This window comes from Geotrypetes seraphini, chromosome 17, assembly GCF_902459505.1.
Source record: "Geotrypetes seraphini chromosome 17, aGeoSer1.1, whole genome shotgun sequence".
In the NCBI taxonomy this organism is placed as follows: domain Eukaryota; kingdom Metazoa; phylum Chordata; class Amphibia; order Gymnophiona; family Dermophiidae; genus Geotrypetes; species Geotrypetes seraphini.
In genome coordinates, this window is record NC_047100.1 from 48,769,183 (window position 1) to 48,790,867 (window position 21,685).

The following is a 21,685-nucleotide window of genomic DNA, read 5'->3' on the forward strand; positions in this document are numbered from 1 at the left end:
GAATAAACTTAGTACATAAAGACAGGTTGGTCACCCTCTTCAAGGTAGGGAGAATGAGAGGGCACTCTCTAAAGTTAAGGGGATAGATTCCGTACAAACGTAAGGAAGTTCTTCTTCACCCAGAGAGTGGTGGAAAACTGGAACGCTCTTCCCGAGGCTGTTAGAGGGGAAAACACCCTCCAGGGATTCAAGACAAAGTTAGACAAGTTCCTGCTGAACCGGAGCATACATAGGTAGGGCTGGTCTGTTAGGGCACTGGTCTTTGACCTGGGGGCTGCTGCAGGAGCGGACTGCTGGGCGCGATGGACCACTGGTCTGACCCAGCAGCGGCAATTCTTATGTTCTTATGTTCCTTCTTGAACTGAGCCATGCGTTTAAGATGGCATCTTAAGTCCTTAAGTTACACCGGAAATCTTTAATCAAGTTTCTTTTTAGGTCAGCGATGCCTCTCGCACCGTCAGTGCATGGCTATGGCTTGAGGGTTTCTACTGCTAAATCCCTGAGGCAGCCGGTTAACAGTGAAACAAGGCTCTTGTTAGAGGCACCTCGGACATGGAGTGTGATTAATAGCATTGCTGGGAGACGATGTACCCCATGATTCCGGAAATTAAGTGAACAGCCTTCTTTTGTATACCCTGTGCACAGTGGTGGGTTTAAGCCTGGTATGAGATGAACATTAAAATTTGCATGTGGAGGTTTTTATACCCGTGATAATTAAAGTAGCAGCTTGCAATCCATGCGAATTGCTGTCAATAAATTCACAAATTTGAGGCTTTTTCTCCATTTTTTGATATTTAGGGCTCCTTTTACGAAGGTGTGCTAGCGTTTTTAGCGCATACACTGGATTAGTGCGCGCTATAGCGCGCCCTAGCTGAAAAACTACCACCTGCTCAAGAAGTGGTGGTAGTGGCTAACGCGCGCGCTATTCCGCGCATTAAGGCCCTAACGCGCCTTCGTAAAAGGAGCCCTTAATGTCAATCTCCAGAGGCTATCCCACCGCTGGCTAGTTACATTTAAGTGTAATTTTTTATTTTTTGTTACTATTTAAGATTTGTATTGTGATCTAACGTTCTTAAATTTTCATCAGTAGTTTTCCGTTTAGCTTCCAAATTTTTGATGTGAATGTGAAATTGTGTGAGTTCTGATTTCATAGATGATATATCTTTCTTAATTTCCTCAATGTCTTCCTTAGTGTCAAGATGTCTTATGAGACCGAAGCTTTTCTAATATCGTATTACATTACATTACATTAGGGATTACTATTCCGCCTGTGCCTTGCGGTTCTAGGCGGATTACAATATAGAAGATATCTGGGCATTTCCAGTAGAATTACATTACAGGATAAGAGTAAGTTACAGGAACCGTAAATAATTATGATACTTCAATTTCACGGAAGATAATACATATCACAGAAGATAATACATATGAACTGAAACAAGTTAAGTCAGGTGGGGTGTAAAAGAGTTACAGTAATTCTAGATCACAGACAAAGAGATACTATAGGTGGGTGTTTCCAAAGGCGTTGATTGGGAACTCATTGGATGGTGGTTAGAGTGATGGGAGATATTTTTTGAACAGTAGTGTTTTTTATTTCTTTACGGAACTCTTTTATGTCTGTTGTTTTGGTCAGTAGTTTTGAGATGTCAGAGTCAATTTTAGCTGCCTGTGTCCCCAGAAGGTTGTCGTAAAGTTTCTTACGACGAGTACCGTTGAGAGGTGGGTAGGTGAAAAGGTTCTGTGTTCTCCTTCTTCTGGGTGAGAGGTAGTAGTGAAAACGGTTGTTTAGGTAGCTGGGTGCCGTGTCTCATTCCGGTCTGCTTTGATGGAGAAGCAGGATCAGTTTCAGTTTTCGGTCGTTTGTTTCCTTTTCTTGTTGATACTCTGTGCACATAGTACAGCGTGAGGCCTTGTTGCAAGAAGTTGAACAGCATCGCAGATTTTATCCTATCTCAAGAAGACACTGAATGCTTCAGTGTTTGGAATGCCACTGATGACTAAACCAAAGTGTCCGTGTTTAGCTATTAGTGAAGTATGTTAAATTTCTGTTATTTTGCACAATAAAGTGTAGATATTGAAGGTTCATATAATAAAATACTGCTAGATTTTTTTTGCATAAAATGTCTTTTTTAATGACAGGAGAATATTTCTCTATTCTTTTGTAGTGCTAACACTGTATTAATGGGGTTCTAAGAAATCCGACCACATTTGTTATAATAAGAATATTGGAGTCTCTAGTGTGTTATTTCTGTACTGATTTATTATTCTTTTCCAATAAAACAGGCTTAACATAAAATGTCTTTGTATCAATGTATCAATGCTGAGTATGAAAACATAAAAGTTATATTCATAATACCAAGAACTTTGCTCCATTAAGCTAAAATAATAGCAAATGTTAAGAAAAACGGAGCTTTATGTAATCAGTGGCTTTGAGGGACCCCAGGATGGACTTTAAGAATAAATTTAAAATTATTTTCTGATCAAGCACAATGAAACTCATGGCAAAAACTTCAATTTGCAGTTTTTCCAACTTTAGGCTTTTCTGGACAACCGTACTGCGATGTGCATCCAGAAGCCAGTCTTGGTTGAATCCCCGTCAAAATAATAGCCATAGTGTTACAAGGACTTGAGCTAGCTATGAAATGCTCTAACTATACAGTAAGTTATTCTGCACCTACCTGCAGTGAGGGGTCCTACAGCTCCTGTCTCTATATCCACAATCAGAATGTCCTAAAACAGAGGACAAACATGATTATGACAAATTAGAAATGTCCTTTATGCAGTGGCTGAGTATAAGGGACACTCATTGAGTACAGAGGGAGGGTGATTTTCAAAGCTATTTACCAACAGAAGTGGCTGTTTATAAAACTCATTGTCCTACTTGCAAGTTCTTTCCTTCAGTGTCTCTTTCCTATAATATTGTAGTTTGACCCCTCTTTTCCTTTTGTACACGTTTGTCTGTTTGGTTAATTATTCCCCTAAATACATTTATTGACTTTTCATTGTTTTTATTGATAAATGTACACCACCTAGGAGCCTGATTAGGTGGTATGATAAATTTTTAAATAAACTTAAAAGTTGAAGTATGGGGGTGATATATCATTTCACATATACTTTTACCCGTTGTAGGGGGAGTGTTCCTTGGAGGGGAGAGCAAGACTCTTTTAAAATGTGGAACCACAAGTCCAAAATCTCATTCATTGAATTAAATTCCTTGAACAATTTATAGTGGATCTCAAGTGTTCACAGTTATACCACCACTAGAACAAGTCCCGGCGTATAACTATCTTGTGAACAATCATCGGTCCACTAAATTATTTATTACACTGTTTAATTTCATTTTTATCTTTTTTTTAAATCTTCTTTTATATCATATTATACCATACATTAAGCTTATTTAACTTAAATAATCTTCCTATATCAATATTGTAATAGTACTTAGCTCGGGTATAGATGTACTACCCGGCCATCTGGAAATGACGGAAGATCTCCGTTTCGCTCTCTTTATCACAATAGAGCTTCCTCAGGAACAGTATAATTACTTTTGTCGGCACTAAACAATAAAACATAAGAAAAATATCATTATAAATAGATCTAAGTGTTAGCAAAATATCCTACATGCTGACTCTTGCAATTAAGAAGAGCTCCGGGGGACAGCCAACGGTTAAATCACCATATTATGATCATCTTATTTAGATTTTCATATTTAATCTGCATCATGCTTTAAAACCTCTATTTAAAAATTTTTATTGATGTATATCACTATTTATTTAAAAAGATTACAACTTATTGATCATGCTTAACTTAGAACTATTGCATATAATATTCTTTTATAAAATTAATTAAGTACCTACTTTCATTTTATTTTATTTTCACTTATTCAACTATCACACTAACTACTCGTATCCAATTGATTTGTATAAATAGCCTTACACTTATATAGATGACTTGACCTTTTAAACATATTATTTTACATACAATTAATCTAAACACTCAACCGTTGTTCAAACATACCACTCCAATATACTACCAGCAAGATTATAGCACATATTAATCAAGCAAAACTGCTTTAATACATTGACCTACCAGTTTGCTCGTGCTGAAACCTAAATTAAGAATCGCCTGTTTTTGCCTCGGCGAAACTCACGGCGTCTTGCATCACTTCCGGACCTTAAACCGGAAGAGCTTACCGGACTGCACAATGGTCCCGGTTTAAGTATTCAGAGCTATGTAAAACCAACCTACGTCACTTCCTAACATCTTAAACCTGAAAGGGTGTACAACAGGGGTGCTCACACTTTTTTTGACTCGCGAGCTACTTTTAAAATGACCAAGTCAAAAAAAAAACACAACGCACACTGTACGCATAGAATTGTTAATTATCATTCCTATTCCGAGGTTTTTTCAAAGAGGTCAAAGCAGATGACTCTATGCACTGTCACCTCAGTAACAGCCATACAAAAATAGACAAATACCCACCCCTCCCTTTTTACTAAACCACAATAGCATTTTTTAGTGCAGAGAGCTGCGCTGAATGCCCAGTGCTGCTCTCGACGCTCATAGGCTCCCTGCACTAAAAATCACTATTGCGGTTTAGTAAAAGGAGACCATATTGTAAAATATAGAGAGCAGATATAAATTCAGACACATTTTGATCACTAAATTTAAAATAAAATCATTTTTCCTACCTTGTCTGATGATTTCATGAGTCTCTGATTGCACTTTCTTCTTCTGACTGTGCATCCAATCTTTCTTTCAGCATGTATGCTTCTTCTCCTCCACTCCTCATTCCCTCCCCCAACTTTTTCTTCCTCTCTCCCTGACCTTTCTTTCTTTCTCTCTTCATGCCCCCTTTCTTTTTTTCTGTTTCTCTTCTTTCCTTCTGTTTCCCTGCCTGCCCCTTTTCTTTCTTTTCTCCCTGCCCTTCCCCGAGCCAGAGCCACTGCCACTGCCATCGGGGAACAGGACCCAAACGCCACCAATGGATAACAGGCCCCAGAGCCGATGCCGATGCCGCCCCATGCTCTTTCTGCTTCGGGCCGATCAATCTTCCTCTCCCCGACTTCAATTCTGCCGTTGGAGAGGAAGTTCCGCCCAGCCAGGCAGCGAATGGCTGGCCCGAACTTCCTCTCCGACGGCAGAATTGATGTCAGGGGAGGAAGATTGATCGGCCCGATAGATCGCCAAGGCAAAGTGAGTCCTGGATGATCGACTCACTTTGCCTTGGTGAGCTACCGGTCGATCACGATCGACCTATTGGGCACCCCTGGTGTACAACATTGGAGTTGAATTTAAATAATCAACCATATTTATTAATTTTTAAATTTATAATTTTAAGTTTTAACCTCATATTATACATGTTTACTAACATTCATTATTAACAGATTTGATTGAACCTATAGTAAATATACCCTAAACCGCCCCTATTTTTACCTACACTCGCCTAGATAGTTATAATGCAAACTTAAAGGCTGGTTTATTATTTCATGCCGGAATAGCCTCCCTTGTTTGTAAGTGAACATCTTATGAATTAAAAAAATACATGCCAGTTGACTGTCGTATTTAATCCTTTAGGTTGAAGACTTTGTAATCGATCAATTCACCTCTGTTCAAGTTGTAATAATGTAATGTAATGTAATAATGTAATTATTACAACTTATTGTAATAATGTAATTATTACAACTTGAACAAGTTGTAATAATGTAATGTAATAATGTAATTATTACAACTTATTGTAATAATGTAATTATTACAACTTGAACAGAGGTGGATTGATCGATTACAGGTGTTTTTTTTAATTCATAAGATGTTCACATACAAACAAGGGAGGCTATTCTGGCATGTAATAAACCAGCCTTTAAGTTTGCATTATAACTATCTAGGTGAATATAGTTAAAAATAGGAGCGGTTTAGGGTATATTCACTATAGGTTCAATTAAATCTGTTAATAATGAATGTTAGTAAACATGTAGAATATGAAGTTAAAACTTAAAATTATAAATTTAAAAAATTAATAAATATGGTTGATTATTTAAATACAACTCCAATGTTAGTACACCCTTCTGGGTTTAAGAATGTTAGGAAGTGACGGTAGGTTGGTTTTACATAACTCTGAATACTTAAACCGGAACCATTGTGCAGTCCGGTTAAGCTCTTCTGGCCTTAAGGTCCAGAAGTGATGCAAGACACCGTGAGTTTCGCCGAGGTCAAAAACAGTCGGGCGATTCTTAATTTAGGTTCAGCACTAACAAACTGGTAGGTCAATGTATTAAAGCAGTTTTTGCTTGATTAATATGTGCTATAAACTTGCCAGTAGTATATTGGAGTGGTATGTTTGAACAATGGTTGAGTGTTTAGATTAATTGTATCGTAAAAAAATGAGGAATTTAATTCAATGAATGAGATTTTGGACTTGTGATTCTGGCAGCAGCCTATATATTTTTTGAGTGGTAGTGCGTGGCACAACATTGTCCTAAGGAGTAATTAAAATGTGGAACCACACAAAATTATGCCTGTTATCACTCAGAAAAAGAGCATCACGAACAGATCAAAGAAGGTTATCATGCCGCTGTACTGGGCCATGGTGCGCCCTCACCTGGAGTACTGCGTCACCATACATGACACAGTACTACTTGAAAGGGTCCAGAGAAGACCGACTGAAATGGTTAAGGGACATAGGGGAGTTGCCGTACAGTGAGAGATTGGAGAAACTGGGCCTCTTCTCCTTGAAAAGAGGAGACTGAGAGGGAACATGATCGAAACATTCAAAATTCTGAAGGGAATAGACTTAGCAGATAAAGACAGATTGTTCACCCTCTCCAAGGTAGGAGAAACGAGATGGCACTCTAAAGTTGAAAGGGAATAGATTCCGTACAAACGTAAGGAAATTCTTCTTCACCCAGAGAGTGATAGAAAACTGGAATGCTCTTCTGGAGTCTGTTATAGGGGAGAACACCCACCAGGGATTCAAGGCAAAGTTGGACAAGTTCCTGCTAAACTGAACATATGCAGGTGAGGCTGGACTCATTTAGAGCACTGGTCTTTGACCTGGGGGCCGCTGTGTGAGCAGACTGCTGGGCACGATGGACCACTGATCTGACCCAGCAGCGGCAATTCTTATGTTCTTATGTATCTGCACAAATTAGCAAGTGTCAGGGTGCATGGGGTATTTTTATGGGATGATTTTCAGAGTACATATGTGGTTTTACTTTGAAGATCTTGTGCACACACTGTTCACCATTGTGAGCACTGATAAAATCATCCCCATAAAAGGTAATTTTCAGAAGCACGTGCCATGTAATTTACCTGGCTTAATGGGCTCTTTGAAAATCCCTCCGTCTCTATAAAGATAACAGTATTTACCTTCATCTTTGTGGGGCGTTCTCCAGTGCACTTAAGTCTGGTAAACATGACAAAAAGTATAGTTTGAGCCAGAAAAGGCAGGGGAAATTTCTGTGAGTACTTTTTCCTTGTGCATATTTCAAACGTGTGTTCATACTTTTCCTTTCAGAATGGATGTACCCATGGATTTTCATGGCCTCCACAGTACACGTGACTCCTTTAGCCAGACCTCAGAATTCCTGAGTGGACACAGGCTTGTGACCCACTCTCTCGACACACTGCAGTCAATCCTTCCTTGAGACAGTCTCTCCGCTGGTGAATGCTCTCTTCCAATCTCTCCAGAGGCTTGCTGTTTCAAACGCCCCCCCATCAGAAGGTCCTCACAACAGATTCCTCGACCTACGCTTGGGGCGCTCATCTCGATGGTCTCCGTACTCAAGGCCACTGGACCAGTACGGATCGTCGCTGTCACATCAATCTGTTGGAACTTAGAGCAATCTTCAATGCTCTCAAAGCTTTTCAACATCTTCTTCACGACCAGGTAGTCCTCATTCAGACAACCAAGTCGCCATGTACTATGGCAACAAACAGAGAGGGACAGGATCTTCCTCCCTTTGTCAAGAAGCTATGAAGGTTTGGGACTGAGCAATCCGCCACAACACCTTCCTCAAAACTGTCTACATTCAAGAGGTGAAAAATTGCTTGGCGGACAACTTGAGTCGTCTACTGCAACCTTACAAGTGGACACTCCATTCCTCGCCCCTTCATCACATTTTTTCACAGTGGGAAACGCCTCAGATAGATCTCTTTGCAGCTCCCCACTACCACAAATTGCCTCAGTTCTGCTTCAGGATATATTCCCCTCAACGCTTCGAGGCAGATGCTTTTCTTCTGGAATGGACGAATCTCTTCCTGTATGCATTCCCTCCATTCCCTCTCATTCTCAAGACTCTTGTCAAGTTGAAGAATGATCATGCCACCATGATTCTGATAGCTCCTCGGTGGCCGAGACAACCTTGGTACTCCCTTCTACTTCAACTCAGCAGCAGGGAGCCATATCTTCTACCAGTTTTTCCATCTTTGCTTACACAATCAGGGATCTCTGCTTCATCCCAACCTGCAGTCTCTACACCTGACAGCTTGGTACCTCTCAACATAACTCCTCTTCAGTTTTCGCAATCTGTAAGAGATATGTTAGAAGCTTCTAGGAAGCCTGCCACTAGACAATGCTACCACCAAAAATGGACTGGATTTTCTACGTGGTGCATTTCTCATGATAAGGAGCCTCAATTTTCGTCCTTATCTTCTGTTCTGGATTATCTTTTGCACTTATCCACCTCTGGCCTGAAGTCTGTATCGATCTGAGTCCATCTCAGTGCAATTGCTGCTTTCCATCAGCCCATTGAAGGGAAACCCCTCTCTGCTCATCCGGTGGTTTCCATATTCATGAAAGGACTCTTTAATGTCAAACCTCCTAAACTAAACTAAACCTTAAGTTTATATACCGCATCATCTCCACGGATGTGGAGCTCGGCACGGTTTACAAGAACTTAAAATATAGGAAGAGAAGGAAAAAACCTCCAGTGGTTTGGGATCTCAATGTTGTTCTTGCTCAATTGATGAAGCCTCCATTTGAACCAATGTCTATGGCTCATCTGAAGTATCTCACTTGGAAAGTGGTGTTTCTCATTGCCCTCACATCTGCTCGATGAGTCAGTGAGCTGCAAGCATTAGTTGCTGATCCACCTTTCACGGTTTTCCATCATGACAAGGTGGTCCTTCGTATTCATCCTAAATTCCTACCTAAAGTGGTTTCAGAATTTCATCTTAACCAATGTATTGTACTTTCAGTGTTTTTTCCAAGGCCTCATTCTCATCCTGCAGAATCAGCTCTTCATATTCTGGACTGTAAACGTGCTTTGGCCTTCTACTTGGAACGCACCAAACCACACAGAACTGCTCCTCAACTTTTTGTCTCCTTCGATCCGAACAAGTTTGGACATTGATTGGAATTTATTTTATTTTATATATTCTTTATTCTTATTTTTTATCTTTATTTTATTTATTCTTATTTTTAATCCTAATTTAATATATTTATTGAATACTTGTTGGAATATTCATATTCTGTCTCTATCTCTACCTCTGTCTTTATATTTTATATCTTTACTATTCATAAATTGTTTTCTCAGGTACTTTAGCTAGATTGTGAGCCTTCGGGACAGTAAGGGAACTTCCAAGTGCCTTTATTTATTTTATTTTATTGTATCTTTAATGTATCTTTTTTGTAAACCGCTTTGAACCTCACGGTAAAGCGGTATATAAGAAATAAATTTAAAAAAAATTTTTTTTAAAAATCCAATCTCTAAGCATACCATCTCCAACTGGATGGCTACTTGTATCTCTTTCTGCTATGCCCAGGCTGGATTACAACTACAGAGTTGAGTCACAGTCCATAAAGTCAGAGCAATGATAGCTTTGGTAGCTTTCCTAAGATCTACACCTATTGAGGAAATTTGCAAAGCTGCTACTTGGTCCTCGGTTCATACTTTCACTTCTCACTATTGTCTGGATGATTCTCCAGACGGGATGGCCATTTTGGCCAGAGAGTATTACAAAATTTATTCTCCTAAATTGCCAACTCTCCCAGCATCCCATTCTGGTTAGCTTGGAGGTCACCCATATGTGAGAAGAGGCTGCCTGCTTGTCCTGTGATAAAGCACAGTTACTTACTGTAAGAGTTGTTATCCAGGGAACAGCAGGCAGCTATTCTCACAATCCACCCACCTCCCCTGGTTGGCTTCTCTGCTAGCTATCTGAACTGAGGAGACTCGCCCTGCGCTGGGCGGGAAGGCACTCGCGCATGTGTGGTGCAGCTGACTTGAAACTTCTGAAGTTTCTACAAGTAAGTCTGCTTGCGAGGCTGTCTGCATCCGGGCTCCGTTGGTGACGTCACCCATATGTGAGAATAGCTGCCTGCTGTCCCTGGATAACAACTGTTACGGTAAGTAACTGTGCTTTCTTTGAAATTGAAGTAAACAATCTCATACTTTCCTAAATTTTTTCACACTACTACACTTTATTGCATACATTTTTTCATACTTATCATACAAGCATAACTAGTTCCACCACATATTATATTCCAATTTAGAAGACTCCTTCCAGTTAGATAAAATTGTTTTTATTGTTATCATTAAGTTCTTTAATAATTGTATTTTATAAGAATTTAATGTAGATTTTAATCTGAACCCCCCTCCCCCAATATAATTATCTGGTAAGTTAATGCTTCTGATATAGAAAAGCAATGTTGAAATTGTGGGCCAAACTTTACTCCAATAAGAAACCACATAAGGACACTTAAAAAGCACATTATTATATTACTCTCTTACATACCTTTCTGCTTCTCTGTGGGGTATGGAGAAGGACCCTTCGACTGTCATCAGACCAGCACATCAAGGGAAGAGCTGTAGCATAGATCCCTGAAAAGCCTTAAAATAAAACAATGAGAACTTGCCGGGCTTCAGACATTTACTACTTGTATTGATGTATTTCTATTTTATACTGATGATACCATATTTAATTATCAAAATTGCTATATTGTCTGGATAGTATTACGCCTATATTAACATGTGTTGGATTAAAACTTTGTCCGCAGAGAGACGCCAGTATAGCACACATTGCATTACCCTGCAGGACATTACGTATCTCAAAATAGTTTTTATTACGGAATTCACTCTGCATGTAGAAGAGATCAAGGATTCTCTCGGAACTCCTTAAGCAGTTTGTGTTCTAAACTCAGTTTGACGTCCTTCAGGTATTGCAGCTTACTATTGGACTCATAGAGGGTAATTCTATAAAGGAGCACCAATTTAAATGTCAAGAAAGATTGGTCATATTCGTAAATGGTGCCCATTATGACCCACACTAAGATAATATCCCGTAAAGGGTGCATCACGCAGAGCGCTCTTTATTGATTTGGTGCGTTTGTTGTGCCTAACTTATTGTCATTAGAGATGAGAAAGGATACCATGGAAGAGAAATAAAAAGGTCATAATCATTCCATTATCCTGAGTCAATATTTCTGGCTCGCCATGCACACAAGTGCAAGAGTCGGTGCACTGACTAGAAAGAGGCTCTCACAGGTTTCAGTTTCCAGCTATAAATAAACTGTATGAAGTGTGACAACCCTGGTTTCTGTGACTTACCAGTCTGTGGCTTTCTGACAATGTCCAGCACAGTGACAGAGGCTTTTAAATCCCAGTTGTACTAGAAACAAAAGATATCGAATATAACAGCAAGGACTGCAAAAAGACAAGATGACAATTGCAGCTGGAATGAAACATGTCAGGAAACGTGCAAAAAACCTCAATCGACCTTCTATGGGCATTCCCAGCCCTACATCTTCACAGTGGCTTCTCAAATCCCAAATCCACCCCTCTTACCACTGTTTTGCCATTTATTCATTAGCATTTGGGAGGGGGGGTATTTTTATTTATTTATTATTTTATTTAAATTTTTTTGGTTTAGAGAAAAAGAGTGAAAGTTTATATACCAGGTTCTGATTCAGTTCAGTTTTTAACCTAACTTTATCGGGGCTGGCTTAACCTATGGATCAAGTGAGCAAGTCCAGTCTTTCTTCCTTCACTGCCCCCCCCCCCCATTCTTTGACCTGCGATCCAGTATCGCTTCTTCTCTTTCAAATCCCTCTCCCCAGCCTACCCTCACACTCCAGAGAATGCCAGCAGTGGCACAGGCTGTAATCTTTCCTCTGCATTTTCTTCCCCCCCTGTGCCGCAGCTTCCTGTTTTTGGCAGGATGGGACGTGGCAGAGAGAAAGTCCTGTGGTAAGAGCAGACAGCATGTGTGAATCACTACTATTGCAGCTGACACCTTAGAGCAGTGTATCACAAACTGTGTGCCCCATGAGACGCCAGGGAGGAGAGGTGCCAGCTAAAGAATGACACGGGGACAAATTTGTCCCCGCAGGAATTCAATTTTCCTGTCCCATCCCTGCAAGTTTTGTCGCTGTCCCTGCTCCATTCCTGTAAGCTTTGCCTTAACCGTACAAGCCTCGAACCCTTAGGATTTTAAAATGTATGAGGATTGCGTAGATGAGGGCAGAGCTTGCAGGAACAGGACAGGGATAGGAAAAGAACTCGCAGGGATGGGACTGGAAAATGTGTTCCTTCGGGGATAGGGAAAAATTTGACCCATGTCATTCTCTAGCTCCATCGCTGGCTGACTGCCTATAGGACACGCCTCTCCTCCTTTCCATTCTTCTTTTTCATCACCCCCATCCACTGGCAGCTTAGTGCCTCCGTCTGGAGGGCCATCATGCACGTGCGGATGTTGATGTAATGATGTCACACATGCATATGACATCATTGTAGTAATGTCTGTGCATTTCCAGATGCCCTCGAGCTGTGGCCGCCAGTTAAGAGTGCCACAGCTTCTTAAGTTTGCTAGACACTGCCTTAAGAGTGAGAAGGTACATTGAGGGTGGGTGAAGGATTGTGGGTGGGTAGGGAGAGACACCAATGAAAGTGCTGGCTCAGGGAGCCAGAGTCTCTTGAGCCAACCCTGAGCTTTATACTTAAAACCTGTAGCTAGAGTAAGAGTGAATGGGATGGGGGAGAAGTACTCAGCTAGCTTTAGATTTATGAGAGAGATGTGTCAGGGTTGCCTCCTTTCCACACTTCTTTTTACTTTAGCAGTAGAACCCTTGATAGTGCAAATTTGTCTTCATCAATTTATCCAGGGGGTCCAGGTAAGAGGGGAAGAATTCAAGATATCCTTATTTGCAGATGGACTGTTCTTACTGTTTGAGACTCCAGCCATTCTCTTCCACATATATAGCTGTCTGGCTCACTCTCAGGCTTTCAAATCTGAATTACAGTGAATGGGATGGGTTACAGATGTATCCAATATTTGGGGGTTAAGATATCTGCAGACAGGCACTCTTTGTAGAAACTTAACTTTTAGATAATTCCAGTATTAATTTGCAAAACTGTTCTTCAACCGCCGGTCCGCAGGAAATTTCTGTCGGTCCTTGCAGGGCCGGCAAGATTAAGGTCCAGGGACAGACGATCATTTCCTGTCCATACCTGTCGCACAAAAAAAAAAAAAGCCTTCCTCCTTCCTTTCCCCAGGTCGGCTGCTATCTTACCGCCATGCTGCCGCTGCTAAAGCGGACAGGAAGTCTTCTTTCCGATGTCAATTCTGACATCGGAGAGGACGTTCTGGGCCAGCCAATCACTGCCTGGCTGACCCAGAACGTCTTCTCCGATGTCAGAATTGACGTCGGAAAAAAGACTTCGTGTCAGCTTTAGCAGTAGCAGCAGCAGGGCGGTAAGATAGCAGCCAACCCGGGGAAAGGAAGGAGGGAGGCTTTTTTTTTTTTTTTGCGACAGGGAGGGAAGGAGGTAGACAGGCAGGCAGGCTTCGGGGGTGGTACAAAGTGTGGAAGGCAGTGAGAGGGACATGGGAAGGAGGCACTGGGGGCATTAAAGACATGGGAAGGAGGCACTGGGGGCACTAAAGACATGGAAAGGAGGCACTGGGGGCACTAAAGACAGGAAGGGGCACTAAGGACGTGGGAAGGAGGCACTGGTAACGGGAGGCAGATAAAAAGGAATAAGAGAATGTAAAGTGTGAGAGCTAGGGAATGAGATGAGATAAAAAGTTAAGGAATAGAACAAAAGGGTGAAATTTGAGTAGACAGAGGCTGAAAAGAAAAATGGAGGAAAGAGTTTTAAGATCGATATAGCAGATTTGTAGTAAGGGAATGTAATAAGACAAGAGGAAAGAGGGGAAATAACAAATTGTCAGTGGCTGCTAGAAAAAGGAGTAGTAGAAGATAGAAAATCAGAGAAAAGAAACTGAGACCAATGTGATGGAAAAATAAAATGCCCACACACACACAAAAGGTGTGATCAGCTGATGGCAAGGGATCCCTATCAGGCAGGCGTGATTCTGTAACCAGTACCTGTGACTTGGGCGCCTGTTAGAAAATGGGGGGGGGGGGGGAGGGTAGGCTTTTGTCCCTTGGGGCAGACAAGATTGTTTATAGGATGCTGGTATGTGATTCTCAGCTGCTTCTTAGGTGACTGCTGAGACCGGCATCTGATACAGAATCAGGCCCTCAGTGTACATACTGCTTTACAAAATGACTCACAAATACTACAATAGGTAAAGTACACATAGCAAACACATGACTGTAAATTGATAAATAGGTTGATGGTAAGAGCAGTTAATGTAGCTGCTTTTAAAAAAGGTTTGGACAAGTTCCTGAAGGAAAAGTCCATAGTCTGCTGTTGAGACAGACATGGGATGGTAGCATGAAATGCTGCTGCTATTTGGGTTTTTGCCAGGTTCTTGGGACTTGGATACTGAGCTAGATGGACCATTGGTCTGACCCAGTAAGGTTATTCTTATGTTCTTACACCTGTGCCTGAACCCCACTCACGCGTGACCTGTTTCTTACCATGCACAATTTGAGGCACTGATGATGAGGTCCAAAGACATCTCCCTCCAGATACACAATGTGCCGTCCATCAGGACTGAGTCGCGGTGAGCAGGCGGCTTTGTTATCTAATGAAATCATCTCTGTAATTACAGCCATCAAGTAGTTCAATGAGGTGAAAGAACAAGTATTTCTTAATGCTGAAGATGTATAATAAACAAGAAGAACCATCAAGCCTGATCAATAACTTAATATCAATCTCACTTCCCATATAGCAACTGGACAGCATAAACAATTGCCTTATTCTAAAGATCTTATCTCATCAGTTTTAAATTTTTATAGAGCCCTCAGAAGCGGCACTCTACTGTGAAGATTTTCTGTTTGAATAAACGCCGCTTAACTTCCTCATTGGCCCAAATTTTTACTTTTTTTCTTCTTTATAAATAAACATCATCTTCATAGTTCCTTAATTCTTTTCTATTTAAATAATGACTTATCTTTAAGCTGGTGTTGTTCACGTTATTTTCTTTCTAAACTAAACTTTAGTTTTATTACATAAGAACATAAGAACTGCCATCTCCGGATCAGACCTTCGGTCCATCAAGTCCGGTGATCCGCACACGCGGAGGCCCTGCCAGGTGTACACCTGGCGTAATTTATAGTCCACCATATCTTTATATGCCTCTCTTAAGGAGATATGCATCTAGTTTGCTCTTGAAGCCTAGGACAGTCGATTCCGCAATAATCTCCTCTGGGAGGGCATTCCAGGTGTCAACCACTCTCTGAGTGAAGCAGAACTTCCTGACATTAGTCCTGAACCTGTCCCCACTTAGCTTCATTACATGTCCTCTAGTCCGTGTCAAATTGGACAATGTAAATAATCTTCTCTGCTCTATTTTGTCGATTCCTTTCAGTATTTTGAAGGTCTCGATCATATCCCCACGCAGTCTCCTTTTCTCAAGGGAGAACAATCCTAGTGTTATAAGTCTATCCTCGTATTCCAGTTTCTCCATACCCTTTACCAATTTTGTTGCTCGTCTCTGCACCCTCTCCAGCAGTTTTATATCCTTCTTTAGGTAGGGAGACCAATGTTGGACGCAGTATTCCAAGTGTGGTCTGACCATTGCCCTATAAAGCGGCATTATAACTTTCTCCGATCTACTCGAGATTCCTTTCTTTATCATGCCCAACATTCTATTTGCCTTCTTTGCCGCTGCTGCGCATTGTGCCGACGGCTTCAGGGTCCTATCTATCAGTACACCCAGGTCCTTTTCTTGTTCACTCTTCCCCAGAGTTGCACCTGACATTGTATACTCGTATTCCTTATTTTTATTGCCTAAATGCATTACCTTGCATTTCTCCACATTGAACTTCATCTGCCATTTCTCCGCCCATGTTTCTAACCGACACAAGTCGCTCTGGAGTTCCTCTCTATCCTCCTGCGATCTGATTGCCCGGCATAGTTTTGTATCGTCTGCAAACTTGATTATCTCACTGGATGTTCCTTCCTCCAGGTCATTGATATAAATATTAAAAAGGATTGGCCCAAGTACCGAGCCCTGGGGTACACCACTAGTCACTTTCTCCCAGTCGGAGAACTTCCCATTTATGCCCACTCTCTGCTTTCGGTTTTCCAGCCATTTGCCTATCCATCTTTGTATATCTCCCTCTATGCCATGGCTTTGTAGTTTCCTGAGAAGTCTTTCGTGTGGGACTTTGTCGAACGCTTTCTGGAAGTCCAAGTATATTATGTCCACCGGCTTCCCACTATCAATTTGCTCATTCACGGTCTCAAAAAATTGGAGTAAATTCGTCAAACATGATTTCCCTTTCCTGAATCCATGTTGACTGGGTTTCATCAAGTCGTGTGCATCCAAGTGCCGGACTATGCTATCCTTGATCAGTGCTTCAACCATCTTGCCGGGGACAGACGTAAGACTCACAGGCCTATAGTTGCCCGGTTCCCCTCTCGATCCTTTTTTGAAAATTGGCGTGACGTTCGCTATCCTCCAGTCGTCCGGTATCTGTCCAGTTCTGATTGTCAGGTTTGCAAGTTTTTGCAATAACTCTCCGATTTCAACCTTCAATTCCTTTAAGACTCTTGGGTGAATTCCATCCGGTCCAGGGGATTTGTCACTTTTAAGTTTGTCGATCTGATAGTATATCTGGTCTACGTCCACTTCAACTGTAGTGAGGCTGTCTTCTATTTCTCCTGCAAACACTTTCTCCGCTGCAGGTATTGTTGAGGTGTCCTCCTTCGTAAAGACGGACGCAAAGAAGGAATTTAGTTTGTCTGCGATTTGTTTATCTTCCTTGATGTACCCTTTTCTTCCCTGGTCGTCCAGGGGTCCCACAGCCTCTTTTGCAGGTTTTTTCCCTTTCACGTATCTAAAGAAGGGCTTGAAGTTTTTGGCCTCCTGGGCTATTTTTTCCTCATATTCCTGTTTGGCATCCCTCACCGCCTTGTGACATTTCTTCTGATCATCTTTATGTTTGTTCCAGGCTTCGGTTGTCTTTATGCATTTCCATTTTTTGAAAGAGTTCTTCTTTTCTTTTATGGCTTCCTTCACCTGTATGGTAAGCCATGCCGGTTCTCTTTTGCTCTTTGTTCTCCGATCTTTGGAAATCCTCGGAATGTAGAGATCTTGTGCTTCTGTGATAGTATTTTTCAGTAGGGACCATGCCTGATCTACCGTTTCAAGTTTGTCCACCAAACTACTAGGAGTCACCATAGACAGATGTTGCACAATGCAGTCCCAAATCAACAAGACGACCCAGAAAGCTTTCCTAACCATGAGAAACCTACGCAAAATCAGAAAATTCTTCGACCAAACACAATTCAGACTAGTCGTACAATCCCTAGTCTTAGGTCTGCTGGACTATTGCAACTCCCTATATCTTCCTTGTCCAGCCATTATGATAAAGCAACTCCAGACCATACAAAACACCGCCCTCAGACTGATCTACTCACTTAGAAAATATGATCACATAACAACCGCCTTCTTAGACTCCCACTGGCTACCCATACAAGCACGAATTCAATTCAAATTCCTCTGCCTATTATTCAAAGCAGTACAAGGCTCTTCCCCATCCTACCTAAACAACCGCTTAAACCAGATCTCTACCACAAGACAAAGAAGAACCCCAAATCCTTTTGCCTTCCCTCCACTCAAAGGTACACAACGCAAGAAAATGTTTGACAACCTTCTGGCAACACAAGCAGCAAAACTCAACCATTCCATCTCCAACCTGCTGACAACATCGGACGACTTCAAAACATTCCGTAAAGAAATCAAAACCCTGCTTTTTAAAAAATTCATCCAAAAACCTTAAAACCACTTCACATACCTTCAGCTAAGTTCACCTACCTCCAGATAATTCACCTACCTCGACTGAACTCATCTACCACCAGACAATCCTCCCCCAATTATCACACCTAATCACCCTTCAAGTAAACAGACCATAAAAAGATTGTAATCTTGCCTACTCTAACTGTACTCCATTTGCTAATATCACACTGCTAGGCACTGTCAGTTTCCTATCCAACCCATAAGATCCCCAAGAAAAAAAAAAAATTGTATCCTCACTGGAAAATGTCCAGTGAAATCCTCTGTAATGTGATCATCACTGGAAATGTCCAGTCAAATCTTTTGTAATCCGCCTTGAACTGCAAGGTATAGGCGGAATAGAAATCCGTAATGTAATGTAATGTAATGTAATCTTCTCGAGTCGTTTTTCTACCATGGCTCTCATGCGATCGTATTTACCCTTTTTAAAGTTTAAGGTGGTGGTTAAGGTTTTGGCATGTTTCCCTTTCCCGATGTCAAGTTTAAAGTTGATTACATTGTGATCACTCGTTCCCAGTGGAACCACGACTTCCACTTCTGTTATCGGTCCCGTGAGGCCATTTAGGGCCAAGTCCAAGGTGGCGTTGCCTCTTGTCGGCTCTTTTACCATTTGTTCCAGGAAGCAATCCCCTAGCACCTCCAGGAACTTGGCCTCCTTGCCGCAGTTGGAGGTTGCTAGTTTCCAGTCTATCCCTGGGAAATTGAAGTCTCCCAATATAATTACATTGCCTGTCTTGCATTCTTGTTTGATTTCCTCCATCATTTCTGAGTCAGTTTCCTCCGCCTGTCCTGGGGGACGATAGTAAAGGCCAATTTTCGTATCTGCGCCATATTGACCAGGAATTTTGATCCAGAGTGACTCAAGCTTCTCTTTCATTTCTGTTGTAACCATTTCAACAGAATCTATTCCCTCCTTAACATATAGAGCAATACCTCCACCTTTCTGCCCTACTCGATCTCTTCTATACAGTTTGTATCCCTGTAGTACTGTGTCCCATTTGTTTTCTTCATTCCACCATGTTTCTGTTATGCCAATGATATCCAATATGTCATGTCTTGCTATTGTCTCTAGTTCCCCCATTTTGTTACCTAGACTTCTAGCATTCGTATACATACATCTAAGTTCCCTTCGTGTTACCTTTTTGGACCTTCTACTCTTGGCCATCCCTATAGTTTCAATTACGGTAACCTTTACTGCTCCTGTGTTATCATCCTTGTTTGCTGTGTGGTCGTCCCCTCCTGTGTCTGAGTTGTCCCTTCCTGCTTTTTCTCCCTTATTGGCTGTGAGGTCGTCTTCTCTTGTGTAGGAGTAGTAGTCCTTGGCTTCTTCGTCGGGGCATCCTGCTATCCGTGCCATCGACCGGTGGTCGACTGTCGGCTTTCCCCTATCTTTCAGTTTAAAGCCTTCTCGATTGCCTTCTTCATGTTGCCTGCCAAAACTCTTGCTCCTTCCTTGTTGAGGTGTAGTCCGTCCCTTCTGTAGTACTTGCTTTTTCCCCAGAACGCCGTCCAGTTGCGCACGAAGTCGAAGCCTTCTTCTTCGCACCATCGTCTCATCCAGGCGTTGATTACTTGCAATTCCCCTTGTCTCTTTCCATCCGCTCTTGGTACTGGGAGGATCTCAGAGAAGGCCACCTTCACCTCCCTGATCTTCAGTTGTCTTCCGAGTGAGCGGAGCTGGCCCTTCAGCTCTTCCCTGTCATACTTCCGCCCGCTCACATCATTTGTTCCCACGTGGATAAGCACAGCGGTGTCCTCTCCCCCTGCGCCTTCTATGATCCTGGAGATCCTGTTGGTCACATCCTTCACTCTTGCTCCAGGCAGACAGGTGACGACTCTGTCCTCTCTTCCTCCTGCGGTGTGGCTGTCCACATGTCGTATAATGGAGTCGCCTACGATGATCCCCATCTTCTTTACTCGGGAGTTCCTTAGGGGGCGTAGGTTCACGTCCTTGGAGTAGGGCCAATCTTCTTCCTCCAATGATACTCTTGAAATTGTTTCCTGTTCTTTGGGTGGGGGGATGTCTTCCTGTGCTCTCACTATTCCTCCTGGTGTGCGGTTGTCTCCTACCTCGTCTTCGGTTTCTTCTGTGTTTGCATGGGTGTCTTCTCTCCTCACATGGGTTTCCTGAGTACAGTTTTCCAGCCCTGGGATCTCTACGTGGTGCTGATGAGCTTCCTCTATGAACATTTCTAGTTCCTTGACCTCGTCGTTTGGGCTGTACTCCACTAGAATCTTCTCCTGTGCTCGGATTCTGTCTTCGAGTTCCATCACTGTTCCTTCCAATAGTCTTACCTGACATTTCAAGCTATCCATCTCCATGCATCGATTGCAAGTGTATGCCTGGATCCCCGAAGGGAGGTAGTCATACATATTGCAGCCGATACAGAAGACCGGAAAGCTCACCTTCTGACTTCCTTGGGCTTCCATTTCATGCTTCCCTCGTGTGTGCTTGTGTACCTTGCCTGCTGCTTCCTTATGTTGCTTGCCTTGCTGTCTCTTTTATGTGTGCTGTCTCTGCTCTACCTCACCTTGATTGTATGTGTGGGTTTGTTCCCTTGGCGTCTGTCTCTTCCTTACCTTCTGTGTTTGTCGCTTCCTTACCGTTCAGTCCTCCTCGGTGTTCTTGATAGTAGATACTCGTCCCTTGCAAGGCCCTTCGCAAAGGCGCTCTCGCTAAGGCGAGCGCCTTTACCGCTCGCCTTCGCCGCGCGCCGAACGGCTGGGCGCCGTTGGCTCCTCCCCTTTTATAGACCGAGTCATCAACCAAGAGGAGCTTGACTCGGTTAACAATAATGTAATACATAATACATAAAATTGACAAGGAAAAGTAGATTGAAAAAGTTAATTTCCAAAATGTTTAGCAAACAAAAAAGTTTTCAGAACTTTCCGGAATAAAGCAAGAACCTAAACCGTGCCATGATGCAGAAGACATTAGGCGAAACATGCATGTCGATGACAGTTTGAACTAAACAGCTGAGAAGGGAAAATGCCAGCTTAAAGATAAGTCATTATTTAAATAGAAAATAATTAAGGAACCAGGAACATAATGTTTATTCATAAAGAAGAAGAAAAAAAGTAAAAATTGAGCCGATGAGGAAGCATATGTTGACAAATATCAGTATATATAAGGAAAACTTGAAATTCTGGTGGGAAAGAGGCTGAAAACTTTGAGATGGAGGCATTTGTGCTCAGCCTCAGTACTTTTTGCGCTAAATTTCTTTTGGATGAGCAGTTGCCATACTTTGGATATGGAGAACCCTTCATCTCCATTGACGTTATTGGTGTGTTTTGCTATCTCTATTACCTCTTTGATTCTTCTCAGTCACCAGTGGTTTTCTTTCTCCGATAGTTTTTTGTTCTCAAATCTAATCAAATTTGTTTCTTCCTGCCACAATTCACAAGGGTCACAAGGAACAGCATGAGGTTTGAACCCACAAACCCAGGGTGCTGGGGCTGTAGCTCTAACCACTGCACTACACTCTCCTCATGACCTAACTGTATTAGCAATTCTATTGAATGGCCTTGTCAAACTGTCCAT

General features: G+C 42.0%; 1 protein-coding gene across 11 annotated transcripts in view; it reads right to left on the bottom strand.

Moving 5' to 3' along the window:
* The window catches only part of LOC117351463 (acylamino-acid-releasing enzyme-like), a 162,230-nt gene that overhangs the window by 65,476 nt on the left and 75,069 nt on the right, over positions 1–21,685 (bottom strand). For 10 of the 11 annotated variants that reach the window (XM_033926764.1, XM_033926767.1, XM_033926771.1 and 7 more), the window contains 4 exons: positions 14,819–14,997; positions 11,541–11,601; positions 10,729–10,823; positions 2,676–2,727 (listed from right to left, as the gene is read on the bottom strand). In XM_033926764.1, coding sequence (XP_033782655.1) covers positions 2,676–2,727; positions 10,729–10,823; positions 11,541–11,601; positions 14,819–14,997 — 387 coding nt within the window. The remainder of the gene's footprint in view (positions 1–2,675; positions 2,728–10,728; positions 10,824–11,540; positions 11,602–14,818; positions 14,998–21,685) is intronic. The other variant, XM_033926770.1, reaches the window with a different exon arrangement.